The sequence below is a fragment of the Ostrinia nubilalis genome, chromosome 11, assembly GCF_963855985.1.
Source record: "Ostrinia nubilalis chromosome 11, ilOstNubi1.1, whole genome shotgun sequence".
NCBI lineage: Eukaryota > Metazoa > Arthropoda > Insecta > Lepidoptera > Crambidae > Ostrinia > Ostrinia nubilalis.
In genome coordinates this window covers 16,167,268-16,183,627 of record NC_087098.1, presented here as the reverse complement: position 1 = coordinate 16,183,627, position 16,360 = coordinate 16,167,268, and the positions used below count along the sequence as shown (strand labels likewise).

General features: G+C 37.6%; 1 protein-coding gene across 1 annotated transcript; it reads left to right on the top strand.

The window, feature by feature from the left end:
• The first annotated feature begins 100 nt into the window (after positions 1–100).
• Positions 101–16,012, top strand: LOC135076355 (ubiquitin domain-containing protein 2). Its single transcript, XM_063970850.1, has 4 exons — positions 101–371; positions 440–720; positions 11,815–12,012; positions 12,871–16,012. Exons 1-4 carry the CDS (start codon positions 290–292, stop codon positions 13,015–13,017), a joined length of 708 nt encoding a protein of 235 aa, XP_063826920.1. The 5' UTR covers positions 101–289; the 3' UTR covers positions 13,018–16,012.
• Positions 16,013–16,360: the final 348 nt, after the last annotated feature.

Sequence of the window (16,360 nt, the reverse complement as noted above, 5' to 3'; positions counted from 1 at the left end):
GTCATTACAACTTATTTTACAGTATTTTTCTGGCAAAAAAATCTCTTTAACAACAAAGTCAACAAACCTATTACTCAATTTATTATAAGTTAATAAAATAACAATTTCCTTCCATTATTGTCACATATTTTTTGTTGTTTAAATTACACATTCTGTAACTTTTTTTAGTGATGAAACAAAACATATACAGCTAATCTTTTTTGACAGAAGCGCACGGAGATAAAATGTTATTTGTTAAATATTTTTTTGTAAATATTTGCTAAAAGAGTAATTGTAGAATGTGATCACAATGGGCGGTTGCATCGGTATAACTAGGAGCAGAAGCGGGCCAATAGAAGAATCCTCGGGAACGGTGTCACGTCCCAATTCTGGTACGTGGTGCATCACTGTCGCCGTGGAGACGGGTATCGGCGGTATACTGAGTGTGTTTTCGTTGCAGGCGGGTTGAGGAAGAATCAGTCGCTCTGCCACGAGACGATAAGGTGGAAATCGGACGTGCCATTGACCGAAGGACAGTTGCGGAGTAAACGGGATGAGTTTTGGGACACAGCACCAGCGTTCGAAGGTCGGAAAGAGATCTGGGACGCGCTGCGGGCGGCGGCGGTGGCGGCCGAGGCGATGGACTTCCAGCTAGCGCAGGCCATCCTCGACGGCGCCAGCGTGTCCGTGCCCAACGGATACCTCACAGAGTGCTACGACGAGTGGGGCACGAGATACCAGGTATTTATGTTTCAACCATACCATTTAAAAGTAAAAAAATATCACCAAGCATTGGCCAAGATAAATCCGATGCCTGCCAGTTTGATATAATGAGCTTGAAAGGAAAAATTTGCCTGATATTCAATGGAATTGATGTTAATTATTCACAGAACATGACCCTGATAGTTGCTATCTTACATTTTGCTACAATTGTGCTATAAATTAAACTGAACATTAATGTTTGAGTCAACATAGTAGCATGAACTGTGAGTTATTCCCAATGCATCAATTATTGTGATAGTCCACTGAGCTATTTCTGATTTTGTTCAATATCAATTATAAAAAAATAATTCATGTTGAAACTTAATTATTTTATTCAAGTTTAATGAGAATGTATCTTAAAATATAATTTGTTAATTTAGGTAATTACAGTCAGGGCTTTCCTGTTTTGTTAATTATGAACACATTGAATGCTATGGGCCTGTCAATTACAAGCCATTAACAGGAAGCTGGTGATTGCACTGATATCTCAATACACATTATCAATGTGACCTGGATTACCCCCATTGTTCAAGATAACTTGCTAAAGAACATTCAACATGCTATTATGTCAAACCAATGGAAAAACATAATTTTCCTCTGTTAGTAAATGCATGTAGGTATCAGGACTTTATGCCTAGTTAAATGCCCCTTGTTAAGATTTACAATTTTGTATGTATGCTACTTTAGAATAGCTAAAGAAACCATTTCTAAAGTGTTTATTAATTGAATTTTCATTTTATTACAATAAATTATGCATTACAACTAATAAATTATTCAAATTTAATTAATGATTTGATGTCAAATCAATTATTGAAGTTTGTATTGTTTATTAAACAGTACTGTACCGTTATTCGAAGCCTTTATAATGAGAGTAGTGTCTGTCTTTTCCTGTTTGAGTACTAGTTTTGACGTATAATCTGCCCACGTGACTTCCGCTCCGGTCCCCCCACCGCCTAAGCACGCCTCAATCAACGACACTAGCGCCACCAACGGTAGCTCGAAACTAGGTTTCGATATTCTCGCCATTGGTGTTTTAGTTCCCGTTCGAGACGGTCGTAGAATTAGCTCCGCTAGTTCGCGACCCATCTCACAGGTACTAGTCGTGACGTGATTCAGGTAAAATATTACCATCATAATGTAAGTACTTCTAAATTATTATGTACTGGCTGAAAACTTATAAAAATTACTGTGATTACGTCTTATTTCGCAGTGTAATTTATTTTTACAACGGTGTTACCGTTCGGGGGTAGATTGCATTCAATCTAACTCAGTGTAATTTTAAATAATTATCTTTCTTCTCTAGTAATACTTGTACCTAACGGTATTCCGTTAGACGTGTTTTAAAAGTAACATTACTTTTTAGCAATGTTTGTTTCTAACGGTTTTTCGTTAGATATGTTTTTAAGCTAACTTTTCTTCTTAGCAATGTTCGTACCTGACGGCGTGTTCCGTTAGATGTGTTTTAAAACTAACATTCCTTTTTAGCAATGTTTGTGCCTAACGGTTTTCGTTAGATGTGTTTTAAAACTAATATTCCTTTTTAGCAATGTTCATTCCTAACGGTATAACACTCCTTTTTAGCTGTGTTTGTTCCTAAGGGTTTTCCGTTAGATGTCTTTATTTTCAAAAGGAAAGAGGAAATATTATGTCCACGTGCAGAAGAGGAGCAAGAGTTGGCGTAGAGGTCAAATCAAAGGATGGTGTGGTGTAATGTGATAGTCGCAAGATGTGATTGCTTGCTACAATAAGCTGTAAGTACCAACTTACCAATACCATTTCAGACATACGAATTCCATCGGACGGATTGTGTTGATTTATAAATCAACAAAATAAATAAACGGTAAACTACCTTTATCAATATGCATCCGGGGAAAGTATGAAAACTTCCACTAGGTAGGGTAGCGTACCGACGTACCTATTCTACCGCCATTATGGAAGTCTAACACATGGCTTATGACCCAAGAGTGAAGTGTGCAGTTTGTCCTATTAGGATACGGTACGTAGGTATAATAATACCTTTGTGGTTTTCTTAAACTATGATTTCAGGAAAACTCTATGCTGTTACTGTGTAGATAAACAGTGAGTCTGTGTAATAAACGGTGAAGGATGAACATCGACTATTCAGCCTGATACGCAGTTTATTTGATGCTAGCGGCGTCTGGAAAATTTTTCGGCAGCAATACGATCGCAACTCTGCTCCGCAGATCGATCTGAGATTTCGCCTTATGCTAAATACCTACAGTGGAAAACTCAAACTGGCCACTCGGCAAGCTAGATGGCAGTGTAACCAAAACGCAGCAGCATAATCCTGTAGCGAGGGTAAGTTCTCTTGGAGCAAACAGGGAAAAACCAGGAGCCAGAACCTTTTCTCCCTCATCCCACCGGGATAGGAGAAAACTCAAACACTCAAGGAGTCTCATATTGAGCCAGGCAACGCCGCTCATTTTTATTTACGTCGAGAGGTCTTAGTAAGGCATTGGTCCAAACCCTCTTGTTATCCCTCATCCCACTGGGATAGGAGATTACCCAAAGAGAATCGGACTCAAATCATTACATTTCGAGCCGAGCAACCTCGCTCATTATTTACGTCGAGAGGTTTTAGGGCATCGCTCTAAACTCTCATGTTATCCCTCATCCCACTGGGATAGGAGATTACCCAAAGAGAACCGGACTCAAATCATTACATTTCGAGCCGAGCAACCTCGCTCATTTTTATTTACGTCGAGAGGTCTTAGGGCATCGCTCTAAACCCTCATGTTATCCCTCATCCCACTGGGATAGGAGATTACCCAAAGAGAACCGGACTCAAATCACTACATTTCGAGCCGAGCAACCTCGCTCATTTTTAATTACGTCGAGAGATCTTAGGGCATCGCTCTAAACTCTCATGTTATCCCTCATCCCTCTGGGATAGGAGATTACCCAAGGAGAATCGGACTCAAATCATTACATTTCGAGCCAAGCAACCTCGCTCGTTTGTATTTGCGGTTCAAAGACATGAGGGCATCGTCCTAAATCCTCATAATTTTTGAGAGTTATAGAACACAAACGCCTTATTCCACAGCAAACGAAAATAAGTAAAGTTGCCGAGTAGACATGAGGGCTTCGCCCTAAATCTGCATAACTATAAAAGGGTCTGAAATTCTATTTAGCACGGCAAAATTAAAGTAATGTTGCCGGGAGGACATAAGGGCATCGCCACAAATCCTCATAATTTTCAAGGGTTATGGAACCCTAATTAAAATGCTTTATTTCATGACAAAAGTAAGCTATGTAAGACCTGCCATGGGTAAAAGGTGGAGACAGAGATCATGAGATTACGCAAAAATTACTCGATTCGTGTCAGTTTGGCTTATTTCATTACTGCCGAGATGATACAAGGGCATCGCCCTAAACCTTCAGAATCTTGAAGGATGTTAATTAATCGGGGCCGCAGCTATGCGCCCTGAATTTTTGGTACCGAACAGTTAACGCCTGGAGAAATTAAATAAACTTAAGCCTTTATGCAGCCTCTCCATAGTAAAGTTACAACTATTGACCTGATAGTCTTTTAAATAAGGTATACATTCATAGACGCTTGGCGGGTACCACAAAGTACTGAATACTAAAATAAGTATTTGTCTGCTATACATACCTATAGTACACCGACAGACTCATACAATTGATTCGCACAGAAAGAGTCGCGACATTCGCGCCCTTACCTATTGGACGACTTCATTCTGGGGTAACTCAGGACCCATCCTTGCTTCGGGGTCAGATATAACCCATGCCCCTATTGTAATAAAAGCACACAAGTCTGGATAATAAACACAATGAAGTCGGTCCTTACCTATATAAAATAAATAAACAAAATAATAACAGTCTTACAAACTAGTAACAGTAAAAGGTGAACTCCATAAATACAAAATGGCCTAACCGAGTCTCGGTTACCAAAAACATACAGATCAAGTCACGTAACGTTACAAATCCTAAAGAATTGGCTCTTCTCATGTTATAACACTACAATTCATGATTTGCGTGAGGCAAAGAGCATTTTAACCGCCAACTTGAGGCGCTCATGGCACCCAATACCAAATACTTATGATCCACAATAACCAAAAGTATAAAGCTTATCTGAGCTTAAAACAAATTGGGCACGCTGCATGGTAACGCATTTCGCAATTGAATTTCACTGTACAACGAAAACAGTGACTTTAGTAAACCGTACTTACTAAATATATATTAAACCGAGTAAGTTTACATACTACAATTTGTTATTTTCTCATTTATACAAGCCATTACATTCGTTGGAGAAAAGATTGCATACTAAAAGTCACACAAGTCTTCAGTCTCTTAACTGAACTTTCCGTGTGCCCTATTATAGTGTCAATGACTACGTCTTGTCTACTTAAGTAAATAAATATAATTTATTATTAATGTCATATGACACCATGTCATATTGTTAATTCGACCTTTTGTGCACCTCTGTGGTTCAATAAAAATTGTCGTATGAGTATGAACGACTTTTACGAGGAGTTAAAGGGAATAAATCAAAACCTTCAGTCCAAGAAAGTAATTTAACTCTGATTTTTCCAATTATCACTGTGACCTTAGGGTCACACAGAAGTACATAAACATGGTTGGAATTAATTTTGGATAATGTGCCGCACTCTTAAGATCTTTGCTTGGGGCCGAAAGTCCTTCGCCTACCTACTTAGTACAATTTACAAAATTCGTATTTGATGTGATTTAAATCCATCAATTATTATACTGTACCGAAGGTAGTCACAAGCAAAATGTTGTGGCACACACAACTGTTTACGAGTTAACTTGTTTTAAGTACAACAGCCTCGTGAAATATTCTAATACCTACCCGACTCGCTAGGTCAATAAAGTAATTTGTCTCTGCTGACTATTGTCACAAAAATTAGTACTTACCTACCTACTGGCAACTTAGGTATGTACACTTCAATGAATCATGAGTGACATTGGCGATGATATAAAACTTAGTGTTACACAAACATCATTACATAAATATTTTTACATAAATATTATTACATCGTGCAAATGAGCGATCGTCCAACGGCATTCAGGGTGATGAAAATAAATCATTCGAAATTAAATCCGATGCCCACCCTAAGGGCCTTGATGAAACCTGATAAGGTTTAGATCGGCTACGAAACTATCATTTAATTCTAGCTGTGCTTGCGACTTCGTTTGCATAACTTTTCCCGCTTTCGCAACATTCTTATTGATGCTCCGCTACTATTGGTGGTAGAATGATGTTATTATGATTTTATACATAGAATTCGTGGTTAAAGGACTCCAACACAAAGATAGTTTTTGTGTTGATGCAAACAAACTCTTGTTCAGCCCTATAACATTATTATCATAATTGTAATTACAATAATACATAATTACATATTAAGATTGCTCTGAATTAAGCTGGTTGACTAACCGTCAATAAGCTCATCTAGCTGACAAGTTATCACTGTTAGCCCTAAAGATAATGGTCGCACAGTCTTACCACAGCACCGACGTTTGTAAACCGCAAAGTTTACTAAGTTTGTACTAGGAAAGTCTGTATTATTATAAACTAGCTTTCCGCCCGCGGCTTCGCCCGCGTGGAATTTTGTCTGTCACAGAAAAACTTTATCGCGCGCGTCCCTGTTTCAAAAACCGGGATAAAAACTATCCTATGTTCTTTCCCGGGACTCAAACTATCTCTATGCCAAATTTCATCAAAATCGGTTGCGAGGTTTAAGCGGGAAAGCGTAACAGACAGACAGACAGACAGACAGACAGACAGAGTTACTTTCGCATTTATAATATTAGTTGGGATTTTATCAATTCTGACTCAAACTTCGCTATCCCTAGCGAACAGCGATAACGCGGAATACTCAGGCAATACAAAAGTATCGTACCTAACATAGCCGGCTAGCTATTTTCACCTATTCATTACACCGTCCACCTAGGCTACGGTCCTGTAAAGGTTTATAAATATTAAAATCTGAGCTGATACCTAAATGTGGGAAATGTTGGAGATCATCAAACGCCCGCTATCGGCAAGCGTCCTTAACTGTACCAGTGAATATTCTTATCCATACCTAATAATTATTCACTCCTACCGAAGCTTATTAAATTCATCCAACGGTCTGATACTGTGAGTGAGGGTGGACGTAGCTTTTGCGCCTTTTACATGACGTAAAGTAACCGATAGTTCATTATTACATAGTTGTTAATAAACGATGCATTAGATGTGAATTTACGGAGATGCAGATGCAGGTTGCGTTCTGTAAAATATTATAATGTACCTACACACAGTACATTACCACTCAGTAGACAGATAAGCTAAAGTTCTAACTAATTCATAACATTTCTCACTGATCAATGTCTTATTCTTCAATTGATCACATTGGCGATTACACAGCGCCACCAGGAGATAATAGACACGTCTCTCATTATAAAGGCTTCGAATAACGGTACAGTACTGTTTAATAGCGACGTTTTACCTGAAAATAAAACGTTTATTAAACATACTTACCTTATTCGAAGCCTACTTTTTAAATCTACCTGGTGTCATAAAACACAATGGCGAGAATATCGAAACCTAGTTTCGAGCTACCGTTGGTGGCGCTAGTGTCGTTGATTGAGGCGTGCTTAGGCGGTGGGGGGACCGGAGCGGAAGTCACGTGGGCAGATTATACGTCAAAACTAGTACTCAAACAGGAAAAGACAGACACTACTCTCATTATAAAGGCTTCGAATAAGGTAAGTATGTTTAATAAACGTTTTATTTTCAGGTAAAACGTCGCTATTAATTTTATTTATGGACCTCAAAATTGCACAGGAAAGTTTTGTTGGGTTCCATTGTAGTTTTGGAATAATGTAATGTCCTTCAGGTCATTTGTATTGTCTAGAGATAGATTTAGAAGTTTATTGGAAAACTAGAAATAAAAATTATTAGTAGTAAACAATTTCAGAAAATAACTTTTATCAGTAGCAGCTGTAGGTAGGAAAATATCCTTAGTTTATCTGTGTCACCTTATTAATAAATGAACTATTTATATGTCTAGAAATCATGTGATGCAATTTAAATTCAGGAAACATGATTATAATTCTCACTTGGCCAGTTATCTTTTGTAACTCATTCATATCACACAATTGAATCAACAAACTAATGGTTCTTCATAAGAATTCATAGTGAGAACTGCAGTTGAATTGAAAGTAATAATATAACATTTATATTTGGCTGTGTATTGGCAAATACATCCTGTTTAGCTGACCATATTTGGACGATGACTATACAACTCCAAATACAGTTTCATATTTATTCGTGCCATTACAAATAAAACTTAACTTTATTATTGAATGTTCGAGTGTGCCTAAGAATGTTTTGTCAACTAAATAATTACTTTTGGAAAAAATAGTGATGCTAAATAAATACAATCTCACACTGAGAAAGGAGCATTAAATCATTATGCCATTAGCATTTTTATCAGACAGAAGGAATGTTTAAACATAGAAATAGCTTTACATGTTTTTTAAACAATGACTCATAAGACAAATATTTAGGATAATTCTTTACCATTACTATTTAATGTAGAAACTAGAAAGTAGTTTTTTTGGGTCAGTGGGTTTTTGATAATTTGTACATTATAATTTATAGATATCATAGATAAAGTAGCACTTTGCTCTAAGGGTATGTGCACATCACCTACCTTCAATGTAGGTAGACCTTAGAAGAATAAAAGCGTGCCACCGTCATTCGGCGCGGCGTCTTTCCGTTCTATACATGGCCAGAACGCACCCATAGGAAACTGCTCGTGTATATTTCGGAGTGCCTGTTTGTAAATCTGTGACTCCAAACTATACACGAATTTTGCGTACTGATCGTGTATAGTTTGGAGGAGCTTAGTAAAAAAAGTCATCTCCAAACTATACTCGATTAGTTTCTACTACACCACTTACACTTGACTAGAGTGTGTTTAGTTGATATTGATTTAGTAAAATTCAGTAAAATATGGAACTATATTTAAAATTACATTTATTTGATATTATTACATAAAATATTATTATTTTACTGAATCTATAATAAATCTAGATTTTTAAAACTATTGTAAGTGGTATTTGAAATTAAATCAATTAATTTTGACCTACATAATTATTGTGTTTTTAATTTATATAATTTTATTAATATTTAACTTTTTGACATTTTATAATTTTTATTAAATTTAACTGTTTGACATTTTATAAAATTGACATTGTATTTATTTGACATTTAGAAATTAATGTATAATTTATTACTATTTAATTAATTTTTAGTCTGCACTCTGTATTAATTTTAACTGTGGAAACTTTGCTGATTTCTGTCCTATTTTTTTTGTGTGATTATTTGTCTGTATATCAAAATTGTTTGTTTCCCTAATATAAATAAATAAATAAATAAAAATAAATAAATAAATTGATTAGGTAGATTTCAAATTAAATAACAATTTAATTAATATGAGAGAGAGTGAGAGAAGAAAGTTCAACTCGCATTAAATACAATATTATGCGAGACTTTAAATGCTAGGTTTGTATTGGTCGGCCGTTTGGTGTAGTGGTTCGAAGTGGTAGCGGGTTCGATTCCCGCACAGTACAAACATTTGTGTGCATGAACATATTTGTTTGTATTGGACTGGGTGTTTTCTATGTATAATAAGTATGTACATATTTACAAAAAAAAGTATTTAATTATGTTTATATCCGTTGTCTAGTACCCATAATAGGTACAAGCTTTGCTTAGTTTGGGACTAGAAGCGCAGTGTAAAATGTCTAAGGATATTTATTTATTATTTATTTTATTTATTAACTTTTATCTCAAGAACAAAATCATTTTGACATATTTCCATACCTACAATTGGTGGAATATCAGCCCCAAAACAAATATATTTTCTATGGCAGAATAAGAAACACCAAAAAATCCTTTATCAAAACAATGACACGTGTCGTAAGATGATTCAATGTTTATAGTAGACACGCAGATATGAATTAATCTATCTATATAAATAAAAATGAATTGATGTTCGTTAGTCTGATTAAAACTCGAGAACGGCTGGGCCGATTGAGCTGATTTTGGTTTTAAAATGTTTGTCGTAGTCCCTTTTGTACCCTTTGCACCACCGGCCTGCACCACTGGTGGTGCAAAGGGTATTTTTAAATCCCTCTTGCACCACCAACAAATAGTGCTGTGCTACCATCGACTGTAAAACTAGTAGTAGACTGTAAAATACTTAGTAATTATTGTTATAAATAAATCAAAACCTACCTAAAAGTTTTAATTTGTGTGTGTGTAAGTGCCTATTATAAACATTTCACTTCAGACCCACGAAACCCCGTGCCTACATCCTACATACAACGAATAAAGTACCAGGGCAACATAACCATAAAGGTGCTATTTTATGATACATGTTTATTTCTCGGGTCAACCAAGAAGAATTTGATATAGTTCCTTTATGATTATGTTGCCCTGGTACTTTAGGAATTATTCGTTGTATGTAGGTATGAATGGTTGTTATTAATTTTTATGTTATGTTGTCAAATCTGTCCAGTAGTTTCGGAGCCTATTCAGTACAAACAAACAATCAAATCTTTCCTCTTTATACTAATAATATTATATGATTATAGATAATCGTTTTACAGTTAATGGTAGGGCGGCACTATTGGTGGTGTAAAAGGGATTAAAAAATACCCTTTGCACCACCAGTGGTGCAGGCCGGTGGTGCAAAGGGTACAAAAGGGTCGTAGTCCAGGGTAGGTCTAAACGGTGAGAAAATACGCGCGCGATATTGTTTTTCTGTAACAGACAAAATTCCACGCGAGCGAAGCCGCGGGCGGAAAGCTAGTATGTAATAGAAAGAGAGGTCAATAAGTCAAAATGACTAGCATGCAACTACTCGCGTATAAATTGTAATCACGCACTTATTACAATACATACATGATTAGTCCGTATGCGTACTGGCGATGTATATTTTGGAGGAAGATAATTGACCTAAGTCACTACAAAGTATACGCGAGCAGTACGCAGCGTATGCGTACTGGTCGTGTATAGTTTGGAGGAGCTTAGTAAAAAAAGTCATATCCAAACTATACTCGATTAGTTTCACACCCTTGCGTTCTGGCTATGTATAGAATGGAAAGACGCTTCGGCGCGCGTTTTAGGAACGCGCTGTGAACAGGCCCTAAGGCTGCGTTTCCAACAGAGATGTGCGAGGATGCGAAGCGAGGGATGTGTTTGTAAAGAACCAATAGATTCGCTTCCATTCGGTCAGCACAGCTCTTGTGGTAATGGCTTAGCGGAGCTAGATTTCTGCGCATACAAAACAAGCGAGGCATGTGTTGCGAGGTTTGCGCATACTGTACCACACATTAATGCGCAATTTCACACATACTCCCACGACTCATTTTCCTCGTACAGCTTTGGTGGAAACCCCCACACATTTCACAGCACAGCTAGACATCCTCGCACAACACATTTCCATCGCACATCTCTCGTAGAAACGCAGTCCAATGGCGCATCCACAAATGCCGTGCGGCCAACCCGGCGGCCAGGACGGCACACTGGCAAGCAGGGTTCGAAAGGATAATTATCTTGATAATAACAGATGGATAATTATCGGTTGATAATAACAAAAAAATGCGCTCGTGAAAGTGAACTGTATTCGAAGTTTTCGAACGTGTATTTCCGCACTTGCGTCTAGTGGTGGACGTTATTTAACATAGATAGTTCTAAAACCTATTTAGCTCCATAACGATCACTCGTTAACTAGCGTCAAAATATTTATCTATTTTCCACAACGCTTTATGCGACTAGCGATGGATAACTTGACAACAATCAGTAACTAAAAACAAAAGCAACATTCTCAATGTAACATCAGAATTTCTTATGAAAAAATATGACAAATGTATCTTATACTGTTGATAATTATCCGATAATTATCACGAAGCGTAATTATCTTGATAATTTCGAACCCTGCTGGCAAGGCATTTTGAAAACCGACGGCAAACCCGGCGGCATGTGTGGACACGCCATAAGACGTAGCCTCCTTCCAGGTGCCGATATACTGCCTGTCGCCTCCCATCAACATGGTGAAGGAGGCAAGCGGGCGCGACTCGCCAGCGGAGTGGTCGGAGCCAGTGGACGGCGGCGCCGAGCTGGCGTTGCGTCTGCGCCTGTCGCACACGTGCCGTGACGTCACGCTCAGCGCGTACTCGAGGCACACCGTCGCGCAGTGCAAGAATAAGCTGCACGTGAGTACACCGCTTTATTGATAACTGCACATTTTACACCATCTAAAGCCCGATCTGTGAGCACGTAGAATTTTGTCCAATGACCCCTAGCTACCCATCCTTATCGCTCGCGCGTAATTATATTGCTGTCGCGACGCGACTGTGCGACTGGCACACGCAGTGAGTGTGCGAGCGCGATAGCAACATAATTACGCGCGAGCGATAAGGATGGGTAGCTTGGGGTCATTGGACAAAATTCTACGTGCTCACAGACCAGACTATAGTTCCTCAACTGGCAACCTACGTTATGTGAGAAGAACCTGGATGCGGGCAGCGCAAGACCAGAAATTGTGGAAATCCTTGGGGAGTCCTTTGCCTTTCGGCTGAAGCTGAAATAATGATAATAGAAAACACCCATTCTCGGCACACTTATCACCGTGCGAGGATGTAGACAGGCAAAACTTAAATACGGTTTGTAATTCTAACGAGTTATAAAATTATACTCAACCATTTTAGAGCCCCTAATAATTTTAACCTTTCCAGTGAGTCAATGTTAAATTGCAAACAACAAAGAAATTAAAGTGATCCCTGTTCAAGAAGCTATAGAGTATCTGCATCAATTTCCTCATCTGACCATACTTCGCTGGTACCTATTAATAACGTCACATTAAACTGGCTATTCCAGGAGCAATCACATCACTATGCCTATGCTATTATATTCGCGACTGTGCGACGTCAGCGGCAGCGGCAGCAGTGAGTGTGCGAGCACGACAGCAATATAATTACGCGCGAGCGCTAAGGATGGGTAGCTTGGGGTCATTGGACGAAATTCTACGTGCTCGGCGACCGGACTTTAATAGAGTATATTAATCTCCCCAGGCGCAAGAGAATATCGAGCCGTGGCGGCAGCGGTGGTTCTACGGCGGCAAATTGCTTGGCGACCGCTTACTGCTGGAGGAAGCTCGTATCACACCCGGCTACGTCGTGCAAGTCATCGTCAGCACCGACCCGCAGCCGCCCAGCTAGTCGCCAGGACGCACCGGTAGGCATCTTCGATATCCAACCCTGACCCGAAGGATTTCGGTTCAGTTTGAAGTGCAGCGTTCTCTTGCAATAGTATACAGCTCCTTTTACATCTCTGATAAAATTCTACTCTGATACAAAGGGTTTAGGTTCCATATTGATATTCCTTATAATAGAGAGTTTCGTTGACTGACCCGCAGCCGACCAGCTAGTCGACAAGACACACTGGTAGGAATCTTCGATAATAAAATTCAACCCTGACTCGAAGGTTTTAGGTTCAGTTTGAAGTGCGACGTTCTCTTGCAATAGTATACGGCTCCTTTTACGTCTTTGATAAAATTCTACTCTGATACAAAGGGTTTAGGTTCATATTCCTTGCATAGGGTTTCGTTTACCGACTCGCAGCCGACCAGCTAGTCGCCAGGACGCACCGGTAGGCATCTTCGATATCCAACCCTGACCCGAAGGATTTAGGTTCACTTTGAAGTGCAGCGTTCTCTTGCAATAGTATACAGCTCCTTTTACATCTCTGATAAAATTCTACTCTGATACAAAGGATTTAGGTTCATATTCCTTGCATAGGGTTTCGTTTACCGACTCGCAGCCGACCAGCTAGTCGCCAAACGCACTGGTAGGAATCTTCGATAATAAAATTAAACCCTGACTCGAAGGATTTAGGTTCAGTTTGAAGTGCAGCGTTCTCTTGCAATAGTATACAGCTCCTTTTACATCTCTGATAAAATTCTACTCTGATACAAAGGGTTTAGGTTCCATATTCCTTATAATAGAGAGTTTCGTTGACTGACCCGCAGCCGACCAGCTAGTCGACAAGACGCACTGGTAGGAATCTTCGATAATAAAATTCAACCCTGACTCGAAGGTTTTAGGTTCAGTTTGAAGTGCAGCGTTCTCTTGCAATAGTATACAGCTCCTTTTACATCTCTGATACAAAGGATTAAGGTTCATATTCCTTGCAACAGAGGGTTTAGGTTACTGACCCGCAGCCTTCCGATTCGCCATCTGGTAAGCATCTTCAGTTAACCCTAACACAAAGGATTTAGGTTCAGTTTGAAGTGCAGCGTTCTCTTGCAATAGTAGACGAAGGTTTTCAAATTAGATTTATTCTAAGTACAGCTTATTCTTTTAATAGAATAGAATTTTTTGGTCCGCTAATTGGTGCAGGTCATCGTTAGCATCAACTTTCGAATCTTTGCAAATTTGACGCTACTATAAAGAAGTAAGGTTCATTTCAAAGTCTGTTAACGTGGATACAAATATTTAGGTCGCTGTGTTACATTACATTTGATATACTATTGCAAGATTGCGCTCTATAACTTATTTTCATTCAATCATTGTGTATAATATTAATAGTGGCAATTTCTTTAGGGTTGCCACTTTATAAATATCGTAGATAGCGCACTTTACCAATGATAAAAGTAGTATTTCTTGTTTCTTCAGTCTTATTCAATGTGTAGCAGAAAACGTTAGTACTGATGAAAAAAATAAATAGATTCGACACCATTTTAGCTTATGGCTGTTTTATCTCTTCTCATAATACTGATTACTCTGTGATAAAAGAAATAAAATAATAAATAGTCAGTTCAAAAGGTGATGATGTTAACAAAGTTTCCGTGATATTGGGACTGAGGCATGTTGCTATTACAAATATTTAATATGCAAAAAGAACTATTTTTATCATTGGGTCTTTAAAATTTTAAATATGTAGATGTCTACCAATAAAGCTAAAAGCCATTCATGTTCAGGACATTAATCTAAAATAAATGTAATTGATCAACAAAAAAATATAGGATTCGATTAAATTGTTGTTATAAAATGTGTAATTGAAATAATGCAAATTGCAAAAACACACCACTACTGATATTTGAGCTTCATTATTTATTTATTCGGATGACTATAAAGCTATTTTTTTTTTATTTCTTGTCTTTTGTTTATGGTCTGTGGCTACAACTTATATGACGTATTCACGTGTTGCCATACTGAGATTCGGAAAACAAAATTTAATAAAAACTAGCATAATCAATTTTTTTCTCGATTCCTAACAGTCTCGAAAGTAATATTGCATATTGCAATTCAATTACATGTCATACATTAATATTTAGTTAGTAATATTTTAACACTACAAATTATTTTGATATTTAAATGTGTACAATAGTGCTTCAGTTACATACATTGGATGTAAAGATTATTTTCTTTAAAATAATTTGTTTTATTTTCTATTTTATTATAATGGGGTTAATTTTTTATCTCTATTTTGCGTTAGTTTGTTTTGTAATCTGTTGTTATTTAATAAATGTTCGTGCGTCTACTCCGCAAAACGGTTTCGATATAATTTGATCTCTGTCCCTCTCATTAATATTCCAGTGTGAGTGAGAGAGACAAAGATAATCGAATGTTCCAAAATCTTTCTGCGGAGTATGTGCTTTTGAAATAATGCATTATCGATCGTGGGAATAAGTTTTATTTGATTCAAAACTCGTTACAAAAATCTTTTAATCGTTCCCTCGTTCTAAAGGTCGGTATGTGGCTTCCTGTGTTGTGCTTTCAGTCACAAATAACAGTGCTAAGGTCATCATATTACCAATTGTTCTTAAATCTAAAAAAAGCCCCAAAGTAGTTAATAATATCTTGGGATGACTGCATTAAATAAGTTTGTACTAACTACTAAGGCCTTACTCCGTAAAACTATCATATTCGATTACTTCTGTCTTTTTCACTCAAACTAGCATATTTCATGAGCGAATGAGACGAGCGGAGTCGATAACAAGTTTTGCGAAGTACGCCCCTGCTATAACGACTATAAAATCAAATATGTATATGTATGTTGTATGTGCTCATAAACGACTGTCTACATTGAGTGTGAAGTGAATGATTCTGTACTTTTAGTTAGATTTAATACAACACTCATTATTTATTGAGAGGTATGTTATAAAATTTGAATGGCTCATTAGATTTCTTCTAATAAATTCAATAATGAGTGCTCACTGTGTATTATTAGACTCTCATGCTCTCAGACATTTCCTTTTTCCCAGTACAGTTAGCGTGAAAAATATTTTATGACAAAAGTATACTTTCGCCTGACTGGCCTAGACGACTGACGAACTTCTGTTAAACCAAAGCAAAATATTAACTTATTATCCCAACTAATCCCAACTAATATTATAAATGCGAAAGTAACTCTGTCTGTCTGTCTGTCTGTCTGTCTGTCTGTCTGTTACGCTTTCCCGCTTAAACCTCGCAACCGATTTTGATGAAATTTGGCATAGAGATAGTTTGAGTCCCGGGAAAGAACATAGGATAGTTTTTATCCCGGTTTTTGAAACAGGGA